At 36.6% G+C, this 12,033-nt stretch overlaps 1 protein-coding gene across 1 annotated transcript in view; it reads left to right on the top strand.

Moving 5' to 3' along the window:
- The window catches only part of LOC127629975 (striatin-4-like), a 35,484-nt gene that overhangs the window by 3,740 nt on the left and 19,711 nt on the right, over positions 1-12,033 (top strand). Inside the window, exons 2-6 of the mRNA XM_052107320.1 lie at positions 5,420-5,523; positions 7,519-7,595; positions 9,725-9,803; positions 9,902-10,090; positions 10,212-10,389. Coding sequence (XP_051963280.1) covers positions 5,420-5,523; positions 7,519-7,595; positions 9,725-9,803; positions 9,902-10,090; positions 10,212-10,389 — 627 coding nt within the window. The remainder of the gene's footprint in view (positions 1-5,419; positions 5,524-7,518; positions 7,596-9,724; positions 9,804-9,901; positions 10,091-10,211; positions 10,390-12,033) is intronic.

The following is a 12,033-nucleotide window of genomic DNA, read 5'->3' as shown; positions in this document are numbered from 1 at the left end:
GAGAGCTATAGGATGCTCCCTATTTAGTGAATGACTGCACTCACTAAAATGCAGTGTCTGCACTGGTTTCAGGACAGTTTGAAATTTTAACTCCGTATAAAGAAAATGTACGTTGTTTTATATTAGTTTGAGATATTTTATTTGAAAACAAGCCAAAACAAATCATAAACGTATTTTGTTGCTGTGTATAATGGGGCGAAGATGCCTCTCTCACCTTTCTGTTCACTTCAATCCATCTTTAACTCACAAAATAACAAACTCTCTCTTATTAATAAAGCTGCATATTGCCAATTGTCTTCACAATAATAAATGCACAGTGATATATATTATGATTCAATAAATCACGAGCCATCGCGTTATAATCCGCTTATTCCTCAACGAGTGTGCTTCTGTATTTACTTATTTGTTATTTCTGTATAATTCCCGTGTACTTTGCGACCTACATAAGATGAAGCTGTTTGGAACGTTTAGAGTTCATCTGGACTGTGATCTGTGTAATTCTTCCACTCCTCAGTCAGGCGCTAGCTGCAGTGCTGCTCTCACGCGTCATCATTACAGTTTAATGCGATCTCATGTTACGTTAAATGAGATCAAATGACTATTCGACAATTAATTTTTTTTGGACTATTCTTTATTGTCGACGTTGTCGATAACTTAGACTAACCGTTTCAGCCCTAACTGACAGCACCGAGTCTCCCGAACTGAAATCTGTTTGACTGTTTAAATGAAATAAAATTACGTGATGCGTTTAGCCAAGCCAAAATGCAACGTCCCCGCATGTGGACATGAGATCGCATGAGATTAATGCAGTGCCATCCCTCTGCTAGAAGCTCCCTAATATGTAAACAAAAGATAAAATTGGTAGTGCAGAGTAATGTACACAGTAGCTATAGGTGAACATGTGTTTAGCTGTTACTATATTGTGTATTTTAGCAAACTGAAATGCTGGATTGAACAATCAGCATCCAGGACTGGAATTTTCTATTTTATAATTAGCCTTGTGGGGTCAAAAAAGATTTTTAAAGTTATATTTTGCCCTAATTAAGGCTCGGATTCTGCTCTGCCACATTAAGAAAATGAAATTGATTTTATGTGTGTTGTTATACTTCACGTGAGAGAGAAACATTATAAAACAACAGGTAACCTCACCATGTCAACTCCTTAAAAGTTAATATTGACATATAGCTTGTCATCCTGTTCTGCTTTTAAAAGCATCTCACTAATAGATTTTAGAATTAAGAACGAAAACGGACCAGTAAAATTTAAAAATGGAAAAGTTCACTGAGTAAATACCCTTAAAAAGACTTGTCCCAGAAACAGTCTGCTGCTCTACTTGTTGGAGTGAGTCTCAAAGGAGTTTGAGAGAGAGAGAGAGAGAGAGCGCTTTTATTTGCCCTTGACCTGTTCTCACCCATAGGAAGTCACGAGATGATAAATGTGTCAGTCCTATGTTTGTATTTGTGACAACCAGAATCACCAATTTATTTCAATTGAACTACTTTTCATTTTATTTTGATTTATACTCATTTTATCTGCGTAGAGTAAACAATTGAAACAAAGAATCTGTTAAAGGATTCAAATATTTGAATGTTCATTTTCACTAATTATAATTAAATATTGTCTTTAGAATATTATAATATAGTAAGTTATTTCAGCCGTTCTACTTCCTTGAGAATGAGCCGTTGGATTAGCCACGCCTCCTCTGTCAAAAACCCCAAACTCCAAAGATACCAAAATGAGCTTTATTGAGAGCAGGAACTGTTGTTTAAAACAGCAGTAGCAAAATAGCACCCTCAACTGTTATTAGCAAAAATGCATCATGCCTCAATAATTTGACAATACTATAAAAATGCACAAAATGATTGACTTGCAGAAAGCGTCATTGTCCGCAGAACGCAGACACATTTTTGTTTGCTGTATATAGAGTCTAGAGCTGTCACTGAGACTGTTGAGATATCTCCGGTCACTTATTTCATTAATATCTTTCAGGGAGTGAAATTTATTTGCATACATTTCCATGAAAAAAAAAAAACGCTTACAGCACCTATAAGGCTGTCAAATAAAAATGTGAATATTTGTAGAATTTCAGATAAAAATGCACATTCCAATGCTAAAATGCATTCAAATTTTGGATGTGTGCAATGCGCTGACGATGACTTAATGGGCCATAATTGTTTCAGACCAATTGCATTCTTGGGCTAAAACAGACACAGTGTAAAATAAAACAGGACACCGATGTCTTGAAATGTGTTTGAAAGGCTAATTGTCTCTTTAAATTAACATGGCGTCTAAAAACAAAATGTAGCACCCCTGAAAAAACAGTCAAAGACGTCCATCTAGTGCATGTGTTTGGAGTGAATGGCCCCTTGGCATTGTGTGTTGCTCTCTTACGTACATACAACTGTATTTAATGTGAGTGGTGGTGGCGTAATGGGCTAAAGCACATAACAGTTAATCAAAAGGTCACTGGTTTGATCCCCAAAGCCACCACCATTGTGTCCTTGAGCAAGGCACTTAACTCCAGGTTGCTCCGGGGGGATTGTCCCGTAATAAGTGCACTGTAAGTCGCTTTGGATAAAAGCATCTGCCAAATGCATAAATGTAAATGAAAAACACTGTGTATTATGAAGATTGAGTGTGTGTTACTCCAGTATAGGCTACTGTACACCGTTTTCATCGGACCGCCTGAATCATTTCTTTTTTTGTTTAAATCTTTTACTTAATATTTGATAATATGAACTGACTAAATCTTTTGACTTTATCGTTTTATGTATTTTTGTAAACAGCCAGATATGTTCTTTGCAGTTTAGTTTAAATTAATACATGCAACCTCTTTAAAAATCAGATGTCTCACAGCTACATTTTCCCCTACCTGAAATAATGTCTTTTAAAATTCAAATTTAATACATATTTTGTTAATATTTAAAGGGATAGTTCACCTTAAAATAAAAATCCTCTCATCATTTACTCACCCAAAATTGTATGACCTTCTTCTGCTGAACACAAACAAATATTTTTTTAAGAATGTCTCAGCTCTGTAGGTCCTTTTAATGAACATGCCAAAAATCACATAAAGACAGCATCAAAGTCATCCATATGACTCCAGTGGTTAAATCCATGTCTTCAGAATGGATATGATAGGTGTGGTTGAGAAACAGATCAATATTTAAGTCCTTTTTTACTATAATTCTCCTCCATGCCCAGTAGGTGGCGATATGCACAATGAATGTGAATCAACAAAACAAAAGAAGAATGTGAAAGTGAAAGTGGAGATTTATGGTAAAAAAAAAAGGACTTAAATATTGATCTGTTTCTCACACACACTTATCAAAACGCATCTGAATATATTGATTTATGCTGTGTTTATATGCTTTTTAGACCTTCAAAGTTGTGGCCACCTTTCACTTGCATAGTAAACAGAGATATTTTTCTTAAAATCTTTGTTTGTGTTCAGCAGAAGATAGAAATTCATCCACATATGTGCTGACATGAGGGTGAGATTATAAATTTTTTTTTGTGTGAACTATCCCTTTAAGTGAAAAATTAGAATTTGGTTTTTCGGTGCTGTTTATTAGCCCCAAAGTGTGTTACTATTTTTTAATAGGTGAATTGGAATGGTGTTTCTAAATGTTTCATTTGCTAAAATGTGTATTTCCTTGATTGACGACAATGTCATATTCAAAGCATTTGTTTGACGAGAATCCCAGCATCAAAGGTTTAAAGACAATTACTTTCTTTTGTGAAAATGTCATCAAAGTGCTCTAAAGACCTGCCATAACAGGTTTCCTGCCTACGCCATGACAACCACAGTGGAGCCGGTCTCCATGAAGACCTGTGCCAACTTGTCATGTTTTACTTTCTCCTGCAAGTCAGCCTTAGAGATTTGGAAACAAATGTTATCTGTGTTATGTTATCAAATGTTATGAAAGCATTCTGTACTTTTTAAGTTAATGATTTCAACTAATAAACTAAACATAAATACCAATTTCTTTAACAGTGAAATCATGATAACAGGCTTGAGTTATATGACTAATTTTTAATATGTAGTATTACTAAAAACATTGTAAAATTATATAACTAATATATATATATATATATATATATATATATATATATATATATATATATATATATATATATATATAGATAGATAGATAGATAGATAGATAGATAGATAGATATTGTGTAACTATACATAATAAATATTAATGTTAATATTGAATATAAATTTTTAATATATTTAAAAGAACAATAGTTGTTCAGTATACACATTCAAAATATAAATAATGTTTATAATATGTTTTTTTTTTTTTTAATGTGGTACACTGTTTGTGTGTGGGTGTGTGACTAATACCTGTGTCATGGAGAAGTGAAAATGAGGATATGATTCTGCAAACCTGTGTGCTGGCAACACCGTTCCATTTGCATTATTTTAGGTCTTTTCCCGAAGACAGGGTTTATAGGTTGTAAAGTAGCACTTTTGTTTAGTAGATGACAAACTTGTTCACACACTCTGCCCACACAGCAGTACCATGTTACCATAGTCACATGGACATGGTTGCATGGGAATAACATGTTTTTTTGACATGCACTGGAAAAATCATGATCGATTATATTTCTTTTTTTATTTAGTACAAAACAACAACCCTAAAAACAAGATAATTTTACTTTAAAGATATTTTGAATTTGTCCTCATGAGAATCAATCTTGAAAATAAGTGTATTTTGTCTAACAGCACTGTTGTTTTAGGGTTTTTATATAATTGTCTGGAAAACAAGTAATCGACTAATTAAAAACTCATTAAGAACTCCTTTTTGCAGTGTGGACCATCTAAATACCATGGTATTCTTTTAAATGCCTCGGTGTGCCATGTTAATACCTTGGTAAATTAATATGGTAATCATTGGATACATTATGTACTGTATATTCAAATACTATTGTATTATCCTGATACCATCACTGTACTTGTCTTGTAAGGGTTGTAGGAAAAGAGAACAGAGATACTGAGTCAAAGCTAATGGAAAAAAAACCTCTTTGAAATGTAGCACTTCTCATTGATGTGGGTTGTTCAGTGGCCTCAAGGAGGCGTTAGATGCCCATTTTTATTTATTTATCTCTTCACATCCACGACTGAGTGGGAAATGAGCGGGTTGTGGTTTGACCCTCTTTATAGTTTCTCTGCCGTCAACATATTTGATTTTCATGACTCTGGTCAGACATCGGTCAGCAGCAGTCTGAAATAAATACTGTGAAAGTGGAGGCCTGTAGTTAACTCTTGTCCTCAGAATGTCATCTGTGGTGGTACAGTCACTGAGCTTCAGGATATAAAACCTTTAATTTGCTCTCAAATGCATTTTGTTTTAAATCTGTACCATATTTGATAAATCTATTCTCTGTCTTTTTTCTGTGTGTGTCTCAGGCTCAGGTGGCATTTCTGCAGGGCGAGAGGAAAGGTCAGGAAAACATGAAGCAGGATCTGGTTCGACGAATCAAGATGCTGGAATACGCACTAAAACAGGAGAGGTGAACGCACGCACGCACACGCCAAGCTTTTTCTTTTCTTGAGGGAAGCACAAAATAATGTGACAGATTATGGTAACACTTTTTTCTTCATTTGTTCCATATAACTTGAATGGAAAAACAAACATATTTATAGAGTTTGAGTTTTGTGGCTTTTAGTTCACGTCTGTTAGCTTTGAAGCGATCTTTATGCTTATGTAAATAAATACAAACTCTGAAACTGGCATTTCTCTGTGTGGTCAGCGCCTCTTCTATGAGTTTTGCGAATGTCCCGCAGCAGGGGAGAGATTGAAAGCTAGATTATAACATGATTGCTCACGACTTATTGAATCATAATATACACTCACCTAAAGGATTATTAGGAACACCATACTAATACTGTGTTTGACCCCCTTTCGCCTTCAGAACTGCCTTAATTCTACGTGGCATTGATTCAACAAGGTGCTGAAAGCATTCTTTAGAAATGTTGGCCCATATTGATAGGATAGCATCTTGCAGTTGATGGAGATTTGTGGGATGCACATCCAGGGCATGAAGCTCCCGTTCCACCACATCCCAAAGATGCTCTATTGGGTTGAGATCTAGTGACTGTGGGGGCCATTTTAGTACAGTGAACTCATTGTCATGTTCAAGAAACCAATTTGAAATGATTCGAGCTTTGTGACATGGTACATTATCCTGCTGGAAGTAGCCATCAGAGGATGGGTACATGGTGGCCATAAAGGGATGGACATGGTCAGAAACAATGCTCATGTAGGCCGTGGCATTTAAACAATGCCCAATTGGCACTAAGGGGCCTAAAGTGTGCCAAGAAAACATCCCCCACACCATTACACCACCACCACCAGCCTGCACAGTGGTAACAAGGCATGATGGATCCATGTTCTCATTCTGTTTACGCCAAATTCTGACTCTACCATCTGAATGTCTCAACAGAAATCGAGACTCATCAGACCAGGCAACATTTTTCCAGTCTTCAACTGTCCAATTTTGGTGAGCTCTTGCAAATTGTAGCCTCTTTTTCCTATTTGTAGTGGAGATGAGTGGTACCCGGTGGGGTCTTCTGCTGTTGTAGCCCATCCGCCTCAAGGTTGTGCATGTTGTGGCTTCACAAATGCTTTGCTGCATACCTCGGTTGTAGCAGTGGTTATTTCAGGCAAAGTTGCTCTTCCATCAGCTTGAATCAGTCGGCCCATTCTCCTCTGACCTCTAGCATCAACAAGGCATTTTCAGCCCACAGGACTGCCGCATACTGGATGTTTTTCCTTTTCACACCATTCTTTGTAAACCCTAGAAATGGTTGTGCGTGAAAATCCCAGTAACTGAGCAGATTGTGAAATACTCAGACCGGCCCGTCTGGCACCAACAACCATGCCACGCTCAAAATTGCTTAAATCACCTTTCTTTCCCATTCTGACATTCAGTTTGGAGTTCAGGAGATTGTCTTGACCAGGACCACACCCCTAAATGCATTGAAGCAACTGCCATGTGATTGGTTGATTAGATAATTGCATTAATGAGAAATTGAACAGGTGTTCCTAATAATCCTTTAGGTGAGTGTATGTAACTGTGCATTTCTTATCGTGAAGAAAATTGGCAAAATGCAGCTTTATTTATTAGAGCAAGTTTTTTTGTGATTTTAAAGATAGTTGCTATGATTGCCGAATAATAGAACGGTCATTCTAATAATAGTTAGATTAATCGATTATCAAAATAATCGTTAGTTGCAGCCCTAATCAACTTGGCAAAGAAACAACTTTTGACTGATAGCACAATAGCTAAGATGTCAGTTACATGTGTTTTTAATCTGGAAAATGAGCATTTGCTCATCTGCAGTATGTTGCTTCAACATTTCCTCTCTGGATTCTTGAATAGTGTTGCCCTGGCTGAAATCTTTATCTTGGCTTGTTTAAGTCTATGCTTAGATCTTAAGACATTTGTAAGCAGTGCTATCATTTATATTCTGGTGTTTCTCATTGTATTTTATTTTTATCTCAGGACCAAACATCAGAAGCTTAAAAGCAGCACTGACCAGAGTCCTGGAGAGAAGAAACCAGAGACAGAGGCTGAACCAAGTAATAACCTGCTAAAAAGCCATCATTCACACTGTATCAGATATATGAAAATCTGATCCATATTAGTCATGTCTTGTTTTCTGCAGGGTTTTAATGGAAAATCTGGATAAATCAGGGAATTTTAACATTGTGATTTCCAGACCTAAATAAGTCTGGAAATTAATACAAATATTTTAACGTCATCAAAAAGAGACTTCTGTAGTAAATCTAACATCTACTAGTTATACTTGGATTTAAAATATTTCATTGGCTAGAAATAGAGAGCCACAGTCTGGTTCTGAAATCACGTAAATGTTTTAATGGGCAAATAGATTTTTAACAGTAACTTATAAATGTATAAAGACTGACCTACCATGGGCGCCAAGATTGTAAATTGATGGTACAGTAGATGCTTCGGCTGAATCCATCCGTCCTCGTTATTTAATTTTCGTTTAAAAAAAAAAACTCTGGATTTTACTATTGGTTTTTATAATGTTAGATTTGGATTTATGAGTAAAATGATGTCTGTGGTAAACATTACTTGAAAATTCTTAAAGGGATAGTTCACCCAAAAATGAAAATTCTCTCATCATTTACTCACCCTCATGCCATCCCAGATGTATATGACTTTCCTTCTTCTGCTGAACACAAACAAAGAGTTTTAGAAGAATGGTGACCAGACCAAGCTCAGAAATCATATAAAGGCAGCATAAAAGTAATCCATATACAACAAGTTTGCTAAATATGTACTACAATAGATTTCTATTTCGTCAGGCACGCACATGATTGTTGTAGTTGTAGTCCTTTTAAGAAACGTGTCAGAATTGTTTAAAACACGGTAGTTTCAAAATTCACATTTGAGGAATGACTGTGTACAATTTATGTTGTAGAACAAAACATTGACGTATCTTTAAGTAATGTTTACCACAGACATTATTTTACTCATAGATTGAAGAAACCCATTTTAAAAAACAATAGGAAACTCCAGAGGGAATCCATTAGCCTTTTGGGTTCGGCTACAAATTGATGTCATGGCTTAACAGCTCTAGAGGAATTCTTGGTTAAGAACTACACTACCCATGAATCCTGAAGATGACCACAGTTGGAGAACTGCAGTCAACAAAGTGTACAAAAGAGCTCTGCAGCGACCACACATTTCCATGACACAATTGACACAAAACGGTGTACATATTTTTATATTTCTGATTAAAATAAAAATATATTGCTTATACACTTATAATCAATAACTTTAATTATTTTGAATTCAATTACGTCATGCTTCATAGGATATTAGTTCATGCCCTCATGAAAGACGTCAAAGGTGCACGCAGTAACTTTTTGGTTTGTGTCATCTTGGACTGGCATTTTCTTTTTCTCCCAATTTGGAATTCCCAATGCGGGTGGCGGAGGACGAATCTCAGTTGCCTCCACATCTGAGACCGTCCATCCACAAATCTTATCACGTGGCTTGTTCAGCGCGTTACCGCGGAGACATGGCGTGTGTGGAGGCCTCACTATATTTTCCACGGCATCTACGCACAACTCGCCACGTGCCCCACCTAGAGCGCGAACCACCTTATAGTGACCTCGAGGAGGTTAGCCCATGTGACTCTACCATCCCTAGCAACCGGGCCAATTTGGTTGCTTAGGAGACCTGGCTGGAGTCACTCAGCACGCCCTGGATTCGAACTCATGACTCCAGGGGTGGTAGTCAGCGTCTTTACTCGCCGAGCTACCCAGGGCGAGAGGAAAGGTCAGGAAAACATGAAGCAGGATCAAATCAAAGTTTGTAATCGTGAGATTCACCTCAGAGCCGGTTGGTTTGGTTCATGGCTTACAACTCTCTTTTATTTTTAAAGGAATTTATGAAATCCCAATGATAAAATTAATTGGAAAAACATTTCCAGAAACAAGATGGCTGAAAATGTAGGCACTGTTGCATTCTATTACTCTTTATGAGTGTAATCTTTATGAAATAATAGTAAGATAGTAAGATAATCCTTATCCATCAATTGTGAATGACTGGAAAAGGCTTGGAAATTAATTAGTCAAAAGGTGTAAGAACCCTGTTTATAAGAACAAGTGTGTATCTTGTGTATTAGCTAGATGTATTCTTTGGGTTTAGTGACACCATTCTTTGCTTCTCACAGTACCCAATGGGCCTGCAGATTCAGACTCTGAGCCAACCAATCAGATGCCTTGGAAAGAAGGACGTCAATTATTGCGCAAGTCAGCATGCTTTGTATTCTTTAATCCTGCCTGCAAACTCTACTCAACTTTACTTATTAAAATATGCTGACCCTGTGCATGTGTGTGTACATGAGCAGGTACCTGGAAGAGGTGGGTTACTCTGACACCATCCTGGACATGCGCTCCAAACGTGTTCGTTCCCTGCTGGGTCGCAACAGCCCAGAGGCTAATGGACCTCCTCCCATTGAACCGCCTGCAGAACCAGAACCACCCCACAGTGGAGGAGAATCACTACTAATACGCCAGATAGAAGAACAGATCAAACGGTTAGATCAACACAGACATGATATTAAAGTCATCTAAATAAGGCCCAGTATACAAATGCGAGTTTCAGTTTGAGTAATTGTTTCATGTATGTCTTATCCTTTGTTTTGTACATGTTTGTAGGCGTGCTGGGAACGAGAGTTCTAAAGAACGGATGGGCAGCTCTGTGCTAGATCAAATTCCCTTCCTCCGTGGCTGTGAGGAAGATGATGAGGATGACAGTGATGAAGAGGAAGATTTCCAGGGTATGACTACAGACTGCATCGATGGACATCGCAAAAACAAGAAATCCAGGGGCAAGGTCAGGTGTTTATTTACAGATAAGGCCCTCATGCACAGATCCTGTTTTGTTGCTTACTGAATGAATTCCTCCACATGATCATATGTTGTGTTGTGTTGGGGAAGTTACTTTAAAACTGCAGCTTGCCAAGCTACAAGTTACACATAATTTAAAAGTATTTCAAGTAGTTAAACTACGGTCAAGCTACCCTATTGAAAATTGTATTGTAGTTAGCCTCACTAAAAGTTACTAACAAAAAAATAACTACATTCAAGCTATTTAAGTTAGAGGTCGACTTATAGTGGCGTTTGCCGATACCTATAACTAAGGTGGTGAAAAAGGCCACCTAATAATTGATTAATCGGCCGTTAGTTTTTAAAATGTATATATAGAATTATTTATAAAAATGTTCTTGGTCTTTCCTTACTATGATGGCAACAGACACGGGGGCTACAAGAGTCCAAAATAAATAAATTACCAAATTTAGTTAATTGTTCAACAAAAACACACCGCAGACTCTTATTTTGAAATGATGGGAACTTGGCTCCCTTACAATGTTCTGTGTTAAGTAATAACCAATTAAGCTTTTTATAGCCTATATATTCACCAGATGAAGGGTTGTGTGTATATATACTTTACCAGATGAGGAACAAGGTTTATTATTATTCACAAGATATGAAGTTCGAGACAAGATGTAAGTGCTGATCTGGCACATATAGTCAAATTCTTTGTTCCATTTCCTTGCTTTAATTTAGATACTTGATTGTCTAATCAAAATACCACAATATGCATTGAAGTGAAGATAAAAGGGATATATTTTTTTATATAAGATTGAGGAAAAAAGAGGAATAAAACAAACTATTGGCAACTATCGGCACAGATTAATCAGTAAAACCAATATATCGGTCTACCTCTAATTTAAGTTGAAATAGCCTTTAAAATAATTAACACTGATTATAAAATGTATAATTTAATCATATAAGTATATATCTGGCTAAAAAGCATTGAGGGTTTTGAGTGAATGAATCTTGATTAGGGTGATGGCATAAAACTTTAAAAAATGTATTTACTCGAAATAAGTTCCAGCAAATTTGCCACTGATAATTTAAAATGCAAATGAACATTCACGGCAAACTTTCGTCAAATTGTCTATTGTTGACAAAGGTTGCCGGTGAAGAGCTGCGAACATCTGGAGAGTGGAAAATTTGTGGCAAGTTCGCGGTAAGTTTAGATTCTTTGTAAGTGTTAAGCCACGTCCACACTAATAAATTGTTTTGAAAACACATTAATTTCGCTATGTTTATTACTCTCATCCACACTGGAACGCCGTTTTAAGGGACAATTTAAATTAGTTTATTGTAGGTGAGAATCTGACAGAATGGGGCAAACTTTGTTTTTTAATCGTGACTGAAGAATGGGTAGTAACAGCTGAGAAGAGGATCTGTGAGGAGCGAAGGCTGATGAGATCTTAAATTTATATGGGGGCGAGTCCATGCAATGCTTTAAAAACAAACAGTAAAATCTTAAAATCAATTCTGTATTTCACAGGTAACCAGTGGAGTGAGGCCAAAACTGGTGATATGTGCTCTCTCTTTTTGGTCTCAGTCAAAAAGTGAGCCGCAGCATTCTATACAAGTTGCAAGCAAACATTATTTATTTGTCAAA

The sequence above is a fragment of the Xyrauchen texanus genome, chromosome 36 (assembly GCF_025860055.1).
Source record: "Xyrauchen texanus isolate HMW12.3.18 chromosome 36, RBS_HiC_50CHRs, whole genome shotgun sequence".
Classification (NCBI taxonomy): domain Eukaryota; kingdom Metazoa; phylum Chordata; class Actinopteri; order Cypriniformes; family Catostomidae; genus Xyrauchen; species Xyrauchen texanus.
The sequence above is the reverse complement of the archived record's forward strand: the minus strand, read 5'-3'. Positions and strand labels throughout refer to the sequence as shown.